The sequence below is a fragment of the Ornithorhynchus anatinus genome, chromosome X4 (genome assembly GCF_004115215.2).
Source record: "Ornithorhynchus anatinus isolate Pmale09 chromosome X4, mOrnAna1.pri.v4, whole genome shotgun sequence".
Lineage (NCBI taxonomy): Eukaryota > Metazoa > Chordata > Mammalia > Monotremata > Ornithorhynchidae > Ornithorhynchus > Ornithorhynchus anatinus.
In genome coordinates, this window is record NC_041752.1 from 1375029 (window position 1) to 1394496 (window position 19468).

General features: G+C 65.4%; 2 protein-coding genes across 4 annotated transcripts; both read left to right on the forward strand.

The window, feature by feature from the left end:
* The first annotated feature begins 320 nt into the window (after positions 1-320).
* CD4 (CD4 molecule) lies at positions 321-10111 on the forward strand. Of its 3 annotated transcripts, none has more exons than XM_029054490.2 (11): positions 321-528; positions 3528-3622; positions 4167-4319; positions 4464-4646; positions 5546-5701; positions 7180-7461; positions 7602-7940; positions 8264-8482; positions 8801-8919; positions 9163-9230; positions 9470-10111. In XM_029054490.2, the coding sequence occupies exons 3-11, from the start codon at positions 4268-4270 to the stop codon at positions 9498-9500; spliced, it is 1449 nt and encodes a 482-aa protein (XP_028910323.1). In that variant the 5' UTR covers positions 321-528; positions 3528-3622; positions 4167-4267; the 3' UTR covers positions 9501-10111. The 3 variants fall into 3 exon arrangements, with proteins under 3 accessions (XP_028910323.1, XP_028910326.1, XP_028910327.1); XM_029054493.2 differs by having other exon boundaries at positions 9166-9230; XM_029054494.2 differs by lacking the exon at positions 9163-9230 and having other exon boundaries at positions 9957-10111.
* A 4162-nt stretch (positions 10112-14273) lies between these two features.
* Positions 14274-18715, forward strand: GPR162 (G protein-coupled receptor 162). The gene is made up of 4 exons (XM_029054487.2): positions 14274-15170; positions 15668-15857; positions 16506-16663; positions 18025-18715. Exons 1-4 carry the CDS (start codon positions 14337-14339, stop codon positions 18559-18561), a joined length of 1719 nt encoding a protein of 572 aa, XP_028910320.1. The 5' UTR covers positions 14274-14336; the 3' UTR covers positions 18562-18715.
* The last annotated feature ends 753 nt before the right edge of the window (positions 18716-19468 follow it).

Consider the following 19468-nt stretch of genomic DNA (forward strand, 5'->3'; position numbering starts at 1 on the left):
GGTGCGGGACGGGCCGGGCCGGGTCACGGAGGGTTCTGGGAACTCCCCACCTCCTCGGGCTCCCCTCCCCTAGCGGGCCCGAGGCAGAGGTGGCAGAAGGGGCAGTGACCGGCTCCGGGCCGGCCCACGGACGCACCTTTGACTCTGCCCTCGGCCGTCTCTCCCCGCGCCCCTCGGGTACCTCATCTCCCGGGCCGCGGGTGACCAGACCCGGGCTGGGCCGAAGGGAGAGGAGGGGGCGGGCTGGGGGTGTCCCTGGTGCTGACAGGACAGGCAGGGCTGGCGGAGCTGACGGTGTTTCCTGTATCTCTCTCTCCAGTGCGGCATCAAGAGCCGAAATCTCTCCTCCTCCTCCTCCTCCTCCTTCTCCTCCTCTCCACTTCGCCCCTGTGGGCTCCTGCCTGCGCCCGTCTCTGCCTCGAGCTCCCCGTAGGCCGGGCATCTGGCGGAGCTGGGGCAGAGCACGTGGCACCGTGCGGAGGGCAGAGGCGGGCGGAGGGCAGAGGTGCCGGAGTCCAGAAGCTGGCGGTAAGATGGGACTCTTTTCCCATTCCCTTGGCCTCGCCCCAGCCCCCTACCATGGGGAGGTGCTAGGCCGGGGACTTGGGTCCTCTTCAGCTCCAGGCTTGGACTGGACTTGGGGAGGAGGGGGGGTTGGGGTGTTCCTGGCGCAGCGGGGACCGGGGACCGGAGAACCCGGGGGCGGCGGGAGCAGGGGATGGGGCAGAGGAGAGGACAGGGAGGAAGAGCAGAGAGGGGAGAAGTTCAGAGGGTAGGGATGGGGTACAGGGCACAGGGAACCACCAGCAAAACCTGTTGCTGTTCTCTCTCCTTAGGGGCCTCTCCCGGCCCCGGGTGGCCCCGGCCTCCGAGCCCCCGGGTCCCCGACCCTCCCCCAGGCCACCCCAGCGCAGGGTGGGCCAGGGGACGGATTTCCAGACGCTCCCTACTCTGGCTGGGGCGAGAGGGCAGCCCTCCAGGGGACGGAGCGGTCACCAGAGACCCAAGGCCTAGGGAGGCGGTGGGCAGTCCCCCTTCGTCCCGGCTCTGGCCGAGGGGAAATGGCGGCCGACGGCGCCCGGCTCGGTGGCCGGGAGCCCCGGGGTCTGACCTGCGCCCGGCCCTTTCCGGGCCTGGGGGGAAGCCGAGGGGCCTGCGGTTGGGGTACCCTCCGTCGGGGAAGGGGTCAAAGCGGACCTCCCCCGCCTCGGGGCTGGATCTGGCTGGTTGAGGGGGACGAGGGCTGGGAAGTTGTTTTCCCCGTTGCCGTCCGGGGACCGGGCCTGCCCCAAAATGGTGGCCGTCCCGTCCCCGCTTGGGCCCCTGAGAGTGCGCCGGGACAGAGTTTCGGGAGGACAGGACAGGGGCTCTGTCAGGGGTGACTGGGGGGAGGGGGATCTTTTTCTGGGGCGACTTGGGAAGAGGGGCCTTTTCTGAGATGACTGCGAGGGAAGGGAGACCCTGGTCTTGGGTGACTAGCGGGGTGATTTTCTGGGGTGATTTAGGGGGTGACTCCTGGGGGGTGGTCTGGCCCGGCTCGGTGTGGGGCCGGGCTGAGGAACGCCGTGGGGCTGGAAGGAGGAAAGGAAGGCCCTCGGTCCGCCGAGGGAGGTGCGGGGCTCCAGACCACAGGATTCTCACACAGGGCAGTGGGAGGGTCACGGGAAACCAGGGCGGGATGGGGCCTGGGGGTGGGGGGGATGGTAACGGGGGAAGTGGGGCAGGGGTCTGGGGGCGGTTTGGAGGCCCCAGCGGAGAGGAGATGAAAGGGCCTGTGGCACCACAGGCTGGCGCCTGTGGCAGAACCCCGTCTGCCCTCTTCCTCCCCTTTCAGCCCACCTTGGGGGCCAGCACCAGCCAGAGCGCGTGTGTGCGCGCACGGGCACGCGTGTGTCTGATGTGTGTGTGTGCGTCTGATGTGTGTGTGATGTGTATGTGATGTGTGTGGGTGTGGTTGCGTGGGTGTTTCTGCTGCCTCTGGAGCTGCTCCGGATTTCTAGGGTCCGGTTTCAGCTTGGGACCAGGAGCCAGGGTGGGTGGCGGGCGGGGGGGGGGGGAGGGAGAAGAGGGGGAGAGGAGAGAAGGGAGAGGGTGGCAGGAATGGGGCATCTGGGCAGGGCCGGGTTTGGGGCGGGGCGGAGGCGGGGTCTCTGGAGGCTGTGGGAACGGGCCTCCGGCTCCCCTGAGCTCAGCGGAAACTGAGCGGCAGACAAACAAGCAGCTGGAAAACCGCAGCTTAACTGGGGGGAAGGTGGAGGGGAGGGGGCGAGGAGGGCGGGGAAAGAGGGGGGGAGCAGGGGAGGGGGCCGAGTGCAGATGCTGTGCTCCTCCACCCCGCAGGAGAAGCATCGCGGCCTGGTGGAAAGAGCCGGGGCCCGGGAGTCAGAGGACCCGGGTTCTAATCCCCGCCCCGCTATACCTGCTGTGTGACGCCGGGCCAGTCACTTCGCTTCTCTGGGCCTCAGTTCCCTCATCTGCAAAATGGAGATTCGATACCCGTTCTCCCTCCTACTTAGATCGTGAGCTCTCTGCGGGACCTGATTATCTCGTATCTGTCCCGGCGCTCAGTACAGGGTTTAGCGCATCCCATGTGCAGAACAAATACCACAGTGAGGAGGAGTCCCCAGGGTGAGGGTCTGGCTGGTCCTGAGACTGCCCCCACGACGCCCTAGCCAGAGTCACTCAGCGTCCCCAGCCCCCAGCTCTGATTCTGCTGTCCTTGTCCTTTCCGCCTGACCCTGGCAAAGCTCCTTCTCCCAAGACGACCCCTTCCCCGCCGCGGCCCGGGGAAGGCAAACGGAGTCGCCGACCCTCTCACATCCAGAAGACGAACGGTCGGTGGTCTTTACCGAACACCTAGCCTAGTGGATAGAGCGACGGGCCTGGGAGTCCTAATCCCGACTCCACCGCTTGTCTGCTGTGGGACCGTGGGCAAGTCGCTTCCCTTCCGTGTGCCTCGGTCACCTCATCTGTAAAATGAGATGAAGACTACGATCCCTCTGTGGGACAGGGTCTATGCTCAACCTGTGTTTTCTGGTAGGCCCTAACAACGTGCCATCTTTAAAAAGTAATTTACCGTGTGCAGGGAACTGAACTGGGCACTTGGGAGGCTCCAGTAAAAATAGTAAACGTGATCCCTAAAAATAATAATAGTTACGGTACTGAAGTGTTTACTTTGTGCCAAGCATCGTTCTAAGCGCTGGGTGGATACAAGCCAATCAGGTTGGACGCAGTCCCTGACCCACGTGGGGCTCACAGTCTTATTTCCCATTTTCCAGATGAGGTGACCGAGGCACCGAGAAGAGAAGCGACTAGCCCGAGCTCACGCAGGAGGCACGTGGCGGAGCCGGGATCAGAACCCACGACCTCTGATTCCCAGCCCGTGCTCTTGCCACCAGGCCTCGCTGCTTCTCCAAGAGTTTCCAATCTAGTCTGGGTGTGCGGTGTGGGGGGAGGGAGAGTGGCGGGCACGAGAAGGTGGGACACTTAGGAAACGAAACCTATCTCTGTCCACTTCTGCTCCCCAGAGGCAGGATCTCAGCCTAGAAACAAGAAACTCAACTCTCCTTTCCCCCTCCGCTGCCTACGGGGCGCCCATCTTGATTTTCGGGGAACTCAGGAAGTGAGTGCCGGGTTGGGGGGGCGAGGGGGGCGTGGGGGGGGTGTGGTGGGCTCGGTGGGGGGATGTGGCGGGCTCGGGCCGCTGCTTGGGGAGGATGTGGGAGATCTGGGGGGATGTGGGGGACTTGGGGAGGGATGTGGGGGGATTTGGTGGGAGGCGGTGGGCTGTCAGGCTTCATTCATTCATTCATTCATTCAATCGAATTTACGGAGCGCTCACGGTGGGCGGAGCACTGTATTTACTAAGCGCTTGGGAGATTCCAATTAAACAATGAACAGTCACATTCCCTGCCCACAGCGAGCTTACAGTCTAGAGACGGGGAGAGAGACATCGATACAAATAAATAGATTACAGATACGTACATGGGTGCCGTGGGCCTGGTCGAGGCTACGGGGGCCAGTGGGCTCCCCGGGACTGGACTCCCCTCTTCCTCCCCCATATCCCACCCCCACCTCCCAGTGCCCTACAGTCTCCCCGGGGGCAGGTGAAGAGGAGGAGAGCCAGGGGACAGTGGGCCCACTGTCCATCCTTACTCCTTACCCAGAGAGCCCTGAGGGTGACCAGCCTCCCTGCGCGGACAGACAGACACCGCGGGTTCCCTCGGGGGAAACTCAGGACCAGCCCTTCGGACCCAACCCGGGCACCATGAACAGGGCAGGACACCCGGCTCCGCCCCTGCTCTTGATTCTGCTGTTGGGTGCGTGCGTATACGTGTGGGGGGGGGGGGGCGGTGTGTGTGGAGGGAGGACAGAAAGATTGGGATGGGGGGAGTTGGGAGGTGGGAGGGCCAGTAGCGTCCCCGCCCTGATCTTTGACTCCCTATTCCCCCGCCATCCCAAAGTCTTCCCCCTCCATCCCAGAGTCCTGGCAGATAAGAACAAGGAAAAGAAACTGGTTCTGGGAGAAGTTGGCAAGGATGTCCAGCTGCCTTGCCAATCGATAAAAAAAGATTCGACTTACATCTGGAAACAGCCGGACGGGGTCATGATCATACGCGGGGGAGGCCACTTGACGAAAGGCAAAGGTAGGTGGCCCCCGCCCCATTCCCCTTCCCGGGCTGGGGGGCAGAGGAGAGACAGAGAGGGAGGGACGGCGGGGAGAGTCAAAGAGGGTCAGCCAGGAGGTTACCGAGAGAGGTTTTAGCGGACCACGGATATGGAACTGTGGCAGAAGGGGACGGGATGAGACCGCAGCACTGGGGAGGGCCGAGCGTGGAAGGAAGACGGACTCCATCGGATTTATTGAGCGCTTTCTGCACGCGGACCACTGTACTAAGGGCTTGGGGGAGTACGATATAATGGACATTCCCTGCCCTCAAAGAGCTCAGTCTAGAGGTGGAGACTTTAGGATAAACAAAGGATGGACATTTACGTAAGTGCTGTGGGGCTGGAAGGGGGAGATGAATAAAGGGAGTAAGTCGGAGTCACGCGGAAGGGAGTGGAAGAAAAGGCAGAGAGGTCTTCGCCAGGGAAGGCCTCTTGGGAGAGATGTGCCTTCGATAAGGCTTTGAAGGTGGGGAGAGTCACTGTCTGACGGATAGGAAGAGGGAGGGCGTTCCAGGCCAGAAACGGGACATGGGCGAGAGGTCCGCGGCGAGATAGACGAGACGGAGGGGCAGTGAGACGGTTGCCGTTAGAAGAGCCAAGTTCGCGGGCTGGGTTGTAACGGGAGAGTGGCGAGGTGGGGTAGGAGGGGGCAAGGGGATCGAGTTGAGGAAGGAAGCGTCTCCCGAGAGTCCGAGGTCGGCGCACCAGATCCGGGGCTGGGGGCGGGAGGGTCAGCTGTGGATTCCACTCCGTTTTGGGAGGGGCGAGGACCTGAGGTCTGGGGTCACAGGGTCAAGGCCCCGCTGGAGTCAGCTGCCCCAGACCCCCCTGCCCATGGGGTGTTCAGGTCTCTGATCCTCGCGTCCCCTTTTCCCAGGACCGACCCAGCTGCAGAGCCGTGTGGACTATCCCGAAAAAAATGATCTGGGCAACTTCCCTCTGACCATCCGCAGTGTGGAGCTGGCGGACTCCAAGACCTACTTCTGTGAGGTGGAAGGCAGCAAGAAAGAAGTCCAGCTGCTGGTCTTGAAGAGTGAGAAAGGGGCTCATCTTCCTCACAGGGTTGGGTGGGGGTTGGTTGCTGCCAACCGGGGCGATGGGGCCGGTGCCCCCGGTTTCTGCCGTGAGGGTGGAATCGCCATCTCCGCCACACCTATCGGGGCTGGGCGCTAGCCTCGCTCCTCTTCAGTCTCTGATCAGAACGGACAGCTTCCAAGCGGGGTTGGAAGGTGCCCAGATCTGGCCTTTTGGGCCAGTGTCCTCTGCGATCTTACTACTCCCGCCTCAGCCCTGCCTCACTTTTCACTCCTCCGATCCCCGACCCCTCTCGGCCTCCCGGGGCGCACCCGGTGACCAGTAATAGCCACGCTAATGATGATATGTGAGCGCCCAGTCTGTCAGGCACTGTTCTAAGCACTGGGGTAGATTCAAGCTAATCAGGTTGGGCACCTTCCCCGTCTCACACGGGGCTCACTGTCTTAATCTCCATTTTACAGATGAGGTAACTGAGGCTCAGGGAAGTGAAGTGACCCGCCCAAGGTCACACGGCGGACAAGTGGAGGATCCAGTATTAGAACCCAGATCCCTTTGACTTCCAGGCCCGTGCTCCATCCACTAGGCCATACTGCCTCTCTACTCTTGGCCAAGCGCCTCCACGCGTCACCAGAGCTACATAGGTCGAGGCCAGAGGCCAGTGATGCCCATCCAAGATGGCGAGGGGTTTTTTCCCAAGGCTTTTGGGAAGGCGGTCGCTGGTGGAAGGAGGACACGGTCACGGGGTCAGAGGCCAGGCCCCGGTCACCTCCTCCCCCCCACCCTCTCCAGAGGGTCAACGGATCCCGAGAAGCCACCTGGCGTATGGGTAGAGCATAGGCCCGGGAGTCAGAAGGTCATGGGTTCTAATCCCGGCTCTGCCACTTGTCTGCCGTGTGACCTTGGGCGAGTCATTTCACTTCCTCTGGGTCTCAGATACCTCATCTGTAAAATGGGGATTGAGACCGTGAGCCCCATGAGGGAAAGGGACCGTGTCCAATCTGATTAGCGTGCATCTTCCCCAGCGCTTGTCACATAGTAAGAGCTTAACGAGAACGTACACAAAAAATTGATAGACGGTGAATGGTCTGTGTCGGATCACTGGGGGAGAGGCAGGGATGGAAAGGGAAGAGTCAGGGGTGTTGGGTGACCCGTGCTGCATCGCTGGAAAGAGTTAGGGATGGAGAAGGGAGAGTCGCCGGGGGAAGAATCAGAGGTTTCGGATGGTCCGGGCTGGATCACTGGAGAGGGTCAGGGGTGGAGAGGGGAGAATCAGGGGGGTCGGACGGTCGACGCTGGGTCTCTTGGGGAGAGTCAGGAATGGAGGGGAGAGAGTTAGAGCCAAACCTCACCGCCACCTCTAGTGCGATTTGGTTCGCAGGACAGCGTGAGTTGTAAACACGCAGGACGTGGAGGGAACGGGGAGACAGGGGAGAGGGTGGGGGCTGAGGGTGACGGGCCGCTATTACCGTCCCTTAGTGACCATCGCTGGCGATCGCACGCTGCCTACCACCGCGAGTATTACCTTGCTGGCTGGCATGAAAATCAGAGTGACCTTGCACGGGCAGTTATCTGTAGCCAGTCTGTCTGCGGTGTTGCAAGGACCGAAAGACACGAAACCGACGATCCAGAAAGTGACCTCTGACCCGCTGGTCACCCAGCCCTTGGGCATCGAGGATTCTGGACCTTGGAAATGTATTGTGTCCGTTCCCTCCAGGTCCACTGAACCTCTGACCATGGCTTTCAACATCCAGGTGCAAGGTAAGCCGGGCAGGGCCGGGGACCCCCTTTCCGATTACCGCCCCTGCCCCCATCCCCCGCCCCGCCTCCCACCCCTGTCCTATCCCCATTCCCCCATCCCTCCCCGAACTTCCCTTCTCTCACACCGGCTGCTCCCCCAGGCTTCCGGAAACCCTCCGAGATATTCTACGGAGTGGTCAACGACTCGCTCACACTCACCTTCACCCTCAACTTCAAGCCCTCGGAAAAGAACTGGGAAATGTTCTGGAACCAGGCGGGACCCTTCAATCTCTCGACCGCTCTGACCGACCTGAAGGAGCAGCAGAATCGGGAGGGGAAGTCGGTGAAAACGGGGTTCACAGAGAAGAGCTCGGACCACAGACTCCACTTCCAGGTGAAGAACCTCCAGGCCCAGCACGCCGGCTCGGGCTTCTTCCGCCTGTATATCGAGAAACTCAAATGGAAGCTGGAGCAGAAAGTCGAGCTGGTGGTGATGGAAGGTGGGAGGAAGACTGCTCGCCCAAGTCACCCCGGGGCTGGGGCTCAAACCTGTCAAATTGCCAGTCCGGCCTACGCCCCTCCCAGAACCCCTCCCCGGAGCCCTCCCGTTCCCCTCTGCCTCTCCCTTCCGCTGCCCCCACTGCCCCCCATCTCTCCCCGCCACGGACCCTCCTGTCCCTACCGTCCCTCCCCGGCTCCCCCCGCAGCTCTCCTCATCTCCCCCGTCGCCGCCCACACCCTTCCCCCGGGAACCCCTCCAGCCAGCGGAGGAGGGCCGGACCCAGTCATCCCGGGCTGGGGTGACGGTCTCTTTCTTGGGCAGTATCGTTGAAGCCGGCGCCGGCGCGGAGCCTCCCGGATCTGAGGTGTGAGCTGCACGGCCCCGAGTTGTCCCATTCGCTGGAGGTCTGTTGGGTCCTGGGAAACAAGTCGGTGACGTGCCAGAAGCAGTGGATACAGGTGGAACCTGAGGAGGCCGGCCTCTGGAAGTGCCAGCTCAGATCCAATAACGAGGCCCTTCTGCAAAAGAACATCCGACTGGGTGCGCCCGCCCCCCGCCCCATCCTGGGGAGCGACAACTATCTCTAGGGGTCGGGGGGGAAGAGGCCGTGACTGTTTCTGGGGGTCACCAACTGTCTCTGGAAGGGACTGGGACTGTTGGGGGGGGGGGGCTGTGACTGTCTCTGGAGATCTCCAACTGTCTCTGGAGGGGACTCCGACTGTCTCCGGGGTTCACCGACTATCTCTGGGGGACCGTGACCGCCTTTGGGAGGCCCCGACTCTCTTTCTTTGCGTAGCACCGGGGGAGGGATGCCGAGGTCCTGGATTCAGTCTCTGCCTCTCTCTCTCTCTCTCCCAGAGGAGCCCAGTTTGCTGAGCAAACACCTGCTGCTGGGGAGCGGGCTGGGGGTCAGCTCCGGCCTGCTGCTGGCCATCGGGCTCGTGGTGTTTTGCTCTGCCAGGCGCCGGCACCGACGGGTAAGTGAATTCCCCTCCTCCCCAGATCCGACACCCCCCTCCCCCCCGGCCCCTTTCCGGCGACCACCAGCACAGAAAGCAGCAAGTTTATCCTGTTCAAGCGGCCGAGCGGGTGTCGCAGCTCCTTCCACCGCCCATCCTTGGCCCTGCCTGTTCTTTCCTCTGAGTGGGGTCCCCCCGGGGCCCTGATCCCGGGCACCTCACGCCCCTCTCTTCCCCTCCTCGCCCCTTTTCTCCTGGCAGCAGCGGGCCGAGAGGGTATCCCAGATCAGGAGGCTTCTGAAAGACAACAAAACCTGCCAGTGCCCCCAGTAAGGAGTGGTGGAGGGGCGGGGGTCCTGGGGAAAGGAGGGCGGCGGGCTGAGACTACGAGGGATGGGGGACAGGAGGTGCTGGGGGAGGCAGGAGGCCGAGGGATATTTGGTGGAGGTTACGGTGGAGGAGTCCCGAGTGGGGATTCGGGCTGGGAGATGCAGGTAAGAGATCGAGTGGGGATGGGCCGGAGCTCCCTTCTAATCCCTTTTCCCTCTCTCTCTCTCTCTCTCTCTAGCCGATTCCAGAAGCAAGGTTTCCCCGTGTGAGCCTCTGGGTCACCCCCTCCCCTTGCTGCCAGCCTTCCGGCCTCTCTCCGTGCCACCCGCCCCGGGGAGCCGAGGCGGGCAGGCCGGAGGCGGGATGAATGGAGCCGGGTCAAGCTGACTTCCGCCAACCCCCTGCCCCCGGGTCCTCTGGTACAGGATAAACTTTCTGCTTCCTGAGCAGCCTGGACCACCCCTCCTGCTTCTCCATCCCCTTCCCCCCTCCCCGTGGCCTGGGCGTCGGTCGAGACCCCTTCCCCGGGTCCGGCCTCGGGACGCCTGACTGCCCCAGCCCCGACCCACTGGAGGTCATCTCGTCCATCCCCTTGCCTTCAGAGCGGACCGCACCACCCGAACAGGCTGATGGACGCGTCCGGGGAAGGAGGCTCTCCCTCCGGAAGTCTACCTTTGCTCCCACCCGCTGCTCTTTCAGCCCGTTTTCTCTTGTTCTGTCCTCAGTGGAGGAGTGGGGACCACCACCCCCTGGAAAATTCCCCTTCAGAGGATTGAAGATGTGGCCGCCGCTTCTCCTGCGCCTCCCCCTTCCCCGTGCCCCCTTTCCCTAGGGCCCTGAGCCCACGGGAAAACGGTCAATAAACCTCTCGAGAGATTGATCGGGTCTTTCCTGTTCTCCGTCAGCAGCTGTTCTGGGAGGCGGGAGGCTGAGCAGACCTGCCGGGGGGTGGGGTCTGGGCAGACCACATTTGCCAGGGCAGGGGGAGAGCTTGGGATCTGGGTAGCTTAGGATGTGGAGAGAACCATATAATAATAATAATAATAATGTTGATCTTTGTTAAGCGCTTACTACGTGCAGAGCACTGTTCTAAGCGCTGGGGTAGATACAAGGTAATCAGGTTGTCCCACATGAGGCTCACAGTCTTCATCCCCATTTTACAGAGGAGGGAATGGAGGCACAGAGAAGTTAAGTGACTCGCCCACGGTCACACAGCTGACAAGCGGCAGAGCCGGGATTCGAACCCATGACCTCTGACTCCCAAGCCCGGGCTCTTTCCACTGAGCCACGCTGCTTCTCTATATTCACTGGGGCACGGGAGCTGGGGGCTGGGGGGATTTGGGTCTGGGGAGAATCCCATTCATTGTGGCAAGAGGGGTACTTAGGGTCCAGATAGACCCCTATTCACTGGAGGGGTGGGGGTGCTTAGGGTCTTAGAGCACAGACCTGGGAGTCAGAAGATCGTGGGTTCTAATCCTGCTCCACCGCTTGTCTGCTGTGTGGCCTTGGGGAAGTCACTTCACCTCTCTGGGCCTCCGTTCCAGCATCTGTAAAATGGGGATGAAGACTGTGAGGCCCAGGCGGGACAGGGACAGTGTCCAACCCAGTTTCCTTGTAACCACCCCGGCGCTCAGAACAGTGCTTGGCGCCCAGTAAGTGCTTAACAAATACCACTATTATTATTATTGATAGAACCCTATTCATTGTGGCAAGGGGGGTGCTTAAGGTCTGGATAGAACCGTAATCACTGGAACAGTGTGGTTTTGGGTCTGGGGAAGAAGGAGATTCCCTGGGACAGGGGAGGGGGGCGTGGGGTCTGGGGCAGACCCATATTCCCTGAGGACAAGGGGAGGGGGGGCAGGTCAGGTTATCAGGGACCTTCGAGGGACAGAAACTAGCTCAGGACCCTCCAGGCCTCGTGATAGGAAAGAAGCGGGTGGGCAAGATGGTCTAGAGGAGAAGCTCCAGGGACAAAATCTATCCCGGTCTCGCTACCTGTTCCTGGCACTACCCACTGCCCTCCCGGTCTCTCCTCTCCTCCCCAGGGCCCATCTGGTCAGGGCTGGCCGGCTGGAGGGGGTCATGGCTTGTCTGCCCCCCGCGCCCTGCCCCTCCCGCCCCCCGGTAGGCCTCTAAAGCCCCAGCTTTTTCCTCACGGGTCCTGTGAGTAGTTGGTTTCCCTGCAATCCGCCGGCGTTGTGGAGTGTGAGTCGTGAGTGCGTGTGACTCCAGATCTATGGGACTATTGGGGGGGGGGGGTTATGAGACTATGAGAAACAGCGAGGCCTCGTGGAGGGGGACCGGGCCGGGGAATCGGACGGACCTGGGTTTTAATCCCGGCTCTGCCGCCTATCCGCGGCGTGCCCCTGGGCCAAGTCGCTTCGGTTCTCCGTGCCTCAGTTTCCTCATCGGTAAAACGGGGATTAAAAGTCCACGAGCCTCACGTGGGACACGAATTGTGTCCAGCTTAATAAGAATAACGGTATTTTGGGAAGCGCCGACTGCGTGCCGAGCACCGTTCCAAGCGCTGGGGTAGATGCACGGTCATCAGATCGTCCCAGGTGGGGCTCACAGTCTTCATCCCCGTTTTCCAGAGGAGGTCACTGAGGCCCAGAGAAGTGAAGCGACTCGTCCGAAGTCACACAGCTGACAAGCGGCGGATCCGGGATCGGAACCCGCCACCCCTGACTCCCAAGCCGGGCTCTTGCCGCCGGGCCCCGCTGCTTCGCTAACTTATATCTTCCCCAAGCGCTTAGTACTGGGCCTGGCACACAGTAGGCGCTTAACGAATACCCTGAGAATTGGGTGTGGGGGGAGGGTGGGTAGCTGTGCGGCAGGTGTGCGAGTGTGGGTCTTGGGTCTGGAAGAGCACGTGCGGAGCGTGTAAAGCCGCGAGGGTGACAGTGGGGTGGAGGTGACTCTGGGTGTGTGCGTCTGTGAGACTTTCCAGTCCCCCCCCCCCCACTTGACATACATCACCCAGGTGAGCAGACCCCCAACGGGCGCATCTCCCTTCCCAGCCCACGCCCACAGCGCGCTGGGCCGCTTGCACACACGAGCACACGCACCGTCAGCCCGCCGTTCCCCGCCCCCCGCCCCCCCCAGTCGGTCGCCCACCTCCTCCTTCCCCTTCCTGGCCGGTGCCCCCCGCGCCCCCCCCAGGGCAGCCCCCCAACCCCGGGCCCGAGGCCTGGATGCGCGCGCGTGTGTGTGTGTGTGTGTGTGCGCGGGAGGGAAGGGGAGGGGGGGGACCGGTGTACACATCATCAATGGAGCCACCCCCTCCCTCCCTCCCTCCTCCCCTCCCTCCCCCTCCCCCGCCTCCCTCGGCCCCCCTCACCCAGCCCGGCGGGCGACGGCAGAGGGGCGCGCGGGCATCGCGGGCATCGCGGGCATCGCCGGCCATCCGGACCCGCGCTCCCCATCCTCCGCGGCAGCCCCGGGAGCGGGACCGGGAGGTGAGGCGTCCCTCCCTTCCCCCCGGGACCACCCCCCTCCATCCTCCTCAACCCCCCCTCCCTCCCAGACCCCTCCCCCGGCTCCCCCAGGGACGGGCCGGGGTCGGGGGGCCGGGGGGGGGGCGGTGCCGCGCTGGTAGGAAGGGGGAGAGATGTGCCCCCCCCCCCCCGCCCCTCTCCGTTTGCCCTTCACCTTCTCCTCCTCGCTGTGCCCTTCCCCCCCTTCCCCCCAACCCTCCATCCCGGGCCCCAGCTGGACCTCCCGGGGGGCCTGGGGGAGGGGGGCGAGGGAAACGGGGGGTGGGGTGGAGGGGGAAGGGGATCGGATGCGGCCCTCCCCCAACCCCGCCCCCTCCCCGGCTGGCCGTCGCCAAGGCAACGCGGGCACAGATCTGGCTCCGGCTGGGCGCCACGGGGGAGGCAGCCGGGATGGGGGGGGGGGGCTCCCGAGGGGCCGGGGCCGTCCGTCCCTTGCCCCCCACGTCCCCCCGGGGGCCCCAGCCCCTCCCCCCTCCCCCCAGGTCACCCCTCCACTTCCGGCCCTTGGCCGTGGTCCAGTGTCCTTCCTGTCTCTGGCTGCCTCCCCCTCCCCCCGACCGGCCGGGCCCTCGGCCCCCTCCCCGGGAAAGCCCGGGGGATGGAGGCCGGAGGCGGGAGGGGGGCACGCCACAGGTCTCCCGCAGGGCGAGCTGAGCTCATCGACGATGTGGACGGCGAGGAGGCGGGCAGGGGTCCGGGGTCCGGGCCCCGGGCCCGGTGAGGGGCAGAGGACGGGAAGGGGGAGAGGAGGTGAGGGCAGAGCCGACCACCAAGGAGAGGGGCGGAGGAAGAAGAAGAGAGGCCGCCGAGGCAGGATCCCCCGTCCCGGGCCATAGAAAGCCCCATCGGCCACCTAGGCCCGGGGAGGGACGGGCCCGCGCTGAGGCAGAGGGATGGCCTGAATGACCTCCGCGGGGACCCCTGCCAGGAGGGAGGGCCGGGGCCCGCGGGAGGTCGAAGAGCGTGCGGGGATCACGAGGGGGCCGGGGAACCACCCTGACCCCCGCTCTCCCCGCACCAGCCCGTCCAGGGCGCTGAAGCCCCCCGGCCCCGCCCCCCGCCCTCTCCCCTAGAGCCCGTTCCGGGCACCGAAGCCCCCCCAGTCCCTGCCTCGGCCCCGACCCCCACCCTCTCTCCCCTACAGCCCGTCCGGCGCGCTGAAGCCCCCAGCCCCGACCCCCACCCTCTCCCCCGCGGCCCGTCTGGCGCGTCGAAGCCCACCCCGCAACCACAGGCGGCCGGAGACCCCAGGAGAGGAGACCCAGACGGCCCGGGCGGGACGGAGAGCCCGAGAGCCGGAGGGGGTGGGGGTCTCCCCCGGGTCGTAACTCCTCCGGGGGGGGGGGAGGGGGCCGGGCCCGGGCGGACCCCTCCCCTCTCACCATGGCCCGAGGTGTCCCCTGCTGACCTCCACCCTCAGCCCCCCGCCCCCATCCCGCTAGCCCCATCTCGGGAGGGGACCTCCATGGAGGGCTGAGCCAGGGGGCGCGGAGCTCCGTCCTCCTTCGGGGGGGGGGGGGGTCTGGGGTCCCCTTCCGGCGGGCATGGGGGGGCGTCCACGGAGGGCACCCGGGTGAGCCCGAGGGGGCGGGGGGGGCGTCGTCCAGGATGGCGCGGGGGCTGGGCCCGGAGGAAGAGGCCCTGCGCTCCAACGCGCTGTCGTGGCTGGCCTGCGGCATCCTGGCCCTGCTGGCCAACGCCTGGACCATCCTGAGCATCTCGGCCAAGCAGCAGAAGCACAAGCCCCTGGAGCTGCTGCTCTGCTTCCTGGCGGGCACCCACCTGCTCATGGCGGCCGTGCCCCTCACCACCTTCGCCGTGGTGCAGCTGCGGCGCCAGGCCTCCGACTACGACTGGAACGAGAGCGTCTGCAAGGTCTTCGTGTCCACCTACTACACCCTGGCGCTGGCCACCTGCTTCACCGTGGCCTCCCTGAGCTACCACCGCATGTGGATGGTCCGCTGGCCCGTCCACTACCGCCTCAGCAACGCCAAGAAGCAGGCGCTGCACGCCGTCGTGGGCATCTGGATGGTCAGCTTCATCCTGTCCACGCTGCCCTCCATCGGCTGGCACAACAACGGCGAGCGCTACTACGCCCGCGGCTGCCAGTTCATCGTGTCCAAGATCGGGCTGGGCTTCGGCGTCTGCTTCAGCCTGCTGCTGCTGGGGGGCATCGTCATGGGCCTGGTCTGCGTGGGCCTCACCTTCTACCAGACCCTGTGGGCGCGGCCTCGCCGGGCGCGGCGGGCCGGGGAGGGCCGCCGGCCGGGGCCGGGGGCGCGGCCGGCCTTCGAGGTGCCCGCCATCGTGGTGGAGGACGCCCGGGGCAAGCGGCGCTCCTCGCTGGACGGCTCCGAGTCGGCCAAGACCTCCCTGCAGGTCACCAATCTGGTCAGCGCCATCGTCTTCCTCTACGACTCCCTCACCGGGGTCCCCATCCTGGTGAGCGGGGCGCTGCCAGCGGCTTCTCCCCCGAACACCCCTCGCTGCCCGGCCCCGCCCCCAACTGTTCTGCCTACTCCACCCCCTCTCGGCCCTCACTCCCCGCCTCGCCGGCCCCCTCCCCACACCATCTGCTCCCTCGCTGCCCCCTCGCCTCGTACTCCGCCCTCCCCCTCTACCCTCCTTGTCCGCTTTGCCCCCTCACCGTCCCCGCTCCCCCCGCCTCACTGCGTATTCTGCTCCCGTCCTGAGCTTGCACTGTCCCCTCACCCCCCATTCGGACTCCCGCCGCCCCTCTCTGCCCCCGCCCGTGTATTCCGCTCCCGCTCTTCCCTCGTACCGTCACCTCGCTGCCCCCTCTGCCCCGTCCCCGGCTTCCGGGCCTTGCCTTTCCCTTCCCGGGCCCGGCCCGGCCTCTCGCACCGGGCCGCCGCCGCCGAGCCGGCCCCCGGTCTCTGACGGGCCCCTCGGCCGCGGCCCCGGCCCGGCCCCTGCAGGTGGTCAGCTTCTTCTCGCTGAAGTCGGACTCGGCGCCGCCGTGGATGGTGCTGGCGGTGCTGTGGTGCTCCATGGTGCAGACGCTGCTCCTGCCTTCCTTCATCTGGTCCTGCGAGCGCTACCGGGCCGACGCGCGCACCGTGTGGGAGCAGTGCGTGGCCGTCATGTCCGAGGAAGACGGCGACGACGGTGAGCCCGGCGCACGCGCGCGGCTCCTACCTGTACACGCTGCGTGCTCAGTCCCTCGCTGCCCGCACCCTCGGCTCCTACCTCTGCCCGTTGTGCGCTCAACCCCTCGCCGCGCGCACGCACAGCTCCTACCTGTACACCTTGCGTGTTCCGGTAGCCGCTCACACAACCCCCATCTGTATACGAAGCATACATACAAAGACACACTGAGTCCCTACCTGTACAGGCTGCACGCTCAGCCCCTCGCCGCCCACACAGCCCCTCACCGTACACACTGCACCCTCGGGCCCTCACCGCATCCTCCGGTGAACAGCGTTTCCCTTCTCTCTCCATTCCTGGAATCCTTTCTTCCCTCCTCTCTCTGCTGCCCACTGCCCCCCGAACCTCACAATCCCCCTGCCCACCTTCCCACTGGCTCCCTCCCCTCCTAAGGAAGGTCCCCGCTCCTGGGAGGGGGCGAGGGCCGGGGGTGAATAAGGCGGGGGGAGGGGGCGGCCGCTCTGAGGGTTTGGGCCCAGGGACGGGGTGGGGGGGTCGGGGGGGACGGGTCCGGCGAGAGCCCTGGGGCCGAGGGGAGGGTCTCACCTCCCGCTTGGCCCCCGGCCGGCCGCCGCCGCCCGCTCCCGCCGCCCACCGCCGCCCTGGCAGACGGGGCCTGCGACGACTACGCGGATGGCCGGATCTGCAAGGTCCGCTTCGACGCCAACGGGGCGGCGGGGCCGGGGGGCCACGACCCCACCCAGGTGAAGTTGCTGCCCAGCCGGCACATGCTCCTGCCGCCCCACGAGCGGGGGCGCTACCTGCAGGTACGGGGGCGGGGAAGGGGGGAGGGGGGTGCTGCCTACAGGCCCGGGGGTGGGGGCAAGGGGGGGCGTCTACGAACAGGTGTGGGGACGGCACTATTCTCAGGGATGGGGTGGGGGACACCTCTCGCGGGGATGGGGGCGGGGCTTCCTACAGGTCCGGGAGTGGCACCACCTTCTGAGACTGGGGGGCGGCACTACCCTCAGGGATGGGGGGCACTTCCTGCAGGGATGGAAACGCTACCTTCGGGTCCACGCGGGGCTACCCGCGGGTTCCGGGGAGTGGCACTACACTCGGGGTTGGGGGACACTCCCTGCCGGAACGGGGGCGCTACCTGCAGGTCCAGGGGAGCTACCTACAGGTTCGGGGGTGGCTACCTTCAGAGGTGGGGCGAGCGCTGCCCTCGGGGATGGAGGCCCGCAGGGGTCGACACTGGCTTCAGGGAGGGGGTGCCCACCTGCGGGGGCACTACCTGCGGGGTCGGGTGGCATTACCCTTGGACCCGGGGACGCTCCTTCTGGGTAGTGGAGACACTTCCTTCGAGAAGCAGTGTGGCCTAGTGGATCGAACCCGGGCCTGGCGGTCGGGAGGACCTGGGTTTTAATTCCGGCTCCGTCACTTGTCTGCTGTGTGTCCTTGGGCGAGACACTTCACTTCCTCTGGGCCTCGGTGATCTCATCTGTAAAATAAGCCTTCAGACTTAGAGGACGCGGACTGTGTCCAACCTGATCAGTTTGTACCTACCCCAGTGCTCAGTTCGGTGCTTGGGTACAAAGTAAGCGCTTAAGTACCAAACAAAAAAAGAGGGAGCAGGAGAGACCAGTAAGGGAGTTCTGGATCCAACCTCCTGAGATCTCATCCCGCCAGGGACGTCCCCACCCCCGCCTATCTCCCGTGTTTTCTTCCTCTGACTCCCTCCGGTGCCCCCGGACCCCCTCCTCAGTCCGGGCTGACTCCTCTGTGCCACCCCAGTCGCACCTGGCGGGTCCGGAGCTCGGGGCGGGGAGGGCCTGCAGGCGCCTGCCCGCTGGGCCTTGGGAGCAGACCGAGGGGAAGCGCGGAGACCGGCCGGTGGTGGGACGAGGGGATGCCGTGTTGGATCGGTCCCAGGAGCCCACCTCCTCCCCACCGGGCCTGCCCAAGCTCGACGCCGGCAGGAGGGGAGCAGAAGGCAGAGAGACCCCTCCCCTCCGGTTCGACACACTTCTCCCTGCCGTGGGTCCGGCCCTGCTCCCCTTCCCCAGCTTCCGCTTTCCCCCCGAGACCCCCCACCTCCCTGTCCCCTCTCCGTCCCCCTTCCCCGAGCGGCCCTGGCCCTCACCCGTGTTGCGTCAGCGTGCCCTCCGTGCCCCTCGCCCGGCAGGTGCCCCTGGCCCGCCGGATGTCCCACGACGAGATCAACGTCTTCTCGGCCTCGCGCTCGGCCGGCTCCTTCCTCCACAAGTGGTCCTCGTCCGACGACGTCCGGACCGTCTCGGGCCCGCGCCGGGGGCCGGGTACGCCCCGCTACCCGGCGCGACGCCGGCGTCCGGACGAGGCCGGGGAGGAGGAGGAGGAAGAGGACGACGACGAGGCCGACGACGGAGGCCTGGCCGGCCTGCGCCAGTTCCTGGAGGGAGGCGTGTTGGGGGTGGGGGTCGCCTCCCGGGCCCCCGGCTTCTTCCGGGACGAGATCACGGCGTTCATCGACGACACTCCCCAGCCGTCGCCCACCGCCTCCCCGCGGCCTTCTCCGCGCCGGGGGCGCCGCCGGTCCCTGGGCTCGCCCGAGGACGGGGCGCCGGGGGCGGCGGGGGCGGCCCGGCGCTGCTCGCTGACTGCCGGGGGTGAAGGCGGCCTGGGGGGCTGGGTGGGCGCCTGGGGGCCGGGCGACCCCACCTTCCCACCCCTGGGCCTCTGAGCTCGGGGCTCCGCCTGGACTCGGTGGGAGAGGACCTCGTGGTGGGTGGGGGCCCGGGCCCCCAGGGACCGGACTGCGGCGTGGGGCCGGGCCCCGGGCCCCCCGAGTGGGGGTCGGCCTCCCACCTACGCAGCTATTAAAGTGTTTCCGTGGAGCCGTGGTGGTGTGTGTGGGCCGACGGGGGAGCCGAGGCGCGCGCAGACGTGCGCGTACATATGCCAACGGTCCCAGACGGGAAGGGGTTGGGGTCTCCGCCCTCAGGACGCTTCCGGGGGTGTCAGACTCCATCTCTCCTTTCCTCCACCGTAGGGTCTCTCTCCCTCTAAATTCCAAGGCCAACCAGGGTTTGGGAAAGTGCCCGGCCCGGACCCAGGGTTCTGGGCTCCCAGCCCCAACCCCGCTCCGTCCCAGGGCCCTCCGCTCCCACCCAGGGGTGCAAATTCTCAGTCCGGGGTGACCCTTGCCCCCTCTTCACCCACTCACCCATCTCTGGCCCTCCGCTTCTTTTAGAGAAGCAGCCGGGCCTAGTGGTCAGAGCCCGGGCTTGGGAGTCGGAAGCTGTGGATTCTAATCCCGGCTCTGCCATTTTTCTGCCGTGTGATCTTGGGGCCAGTCACTTCACTTCTCTGGGCCTCAGTTCCCTCCTCTGTAAAATGGGAATTGAGACCGTGAGCCCCATGTGGGACGGGGACCGTGTCCCACTTTATGACCTCCTGTCTACCCCAGCGCTTAGAATAATAATGATGATAGTGGTGTTTGTTAGGCGCTCACTACTTGCCAAGCACAGCTCTAAACGCCGGGGTTGATACAGTGAGTCTCGGTGGAAAGAGCCCGGGCTTAGGAATCAGGGGTCATGGGTTTTAATTCCGGCTCGGCCACCTGTCAGCCTTGTGGCTTTGGGCCAGTC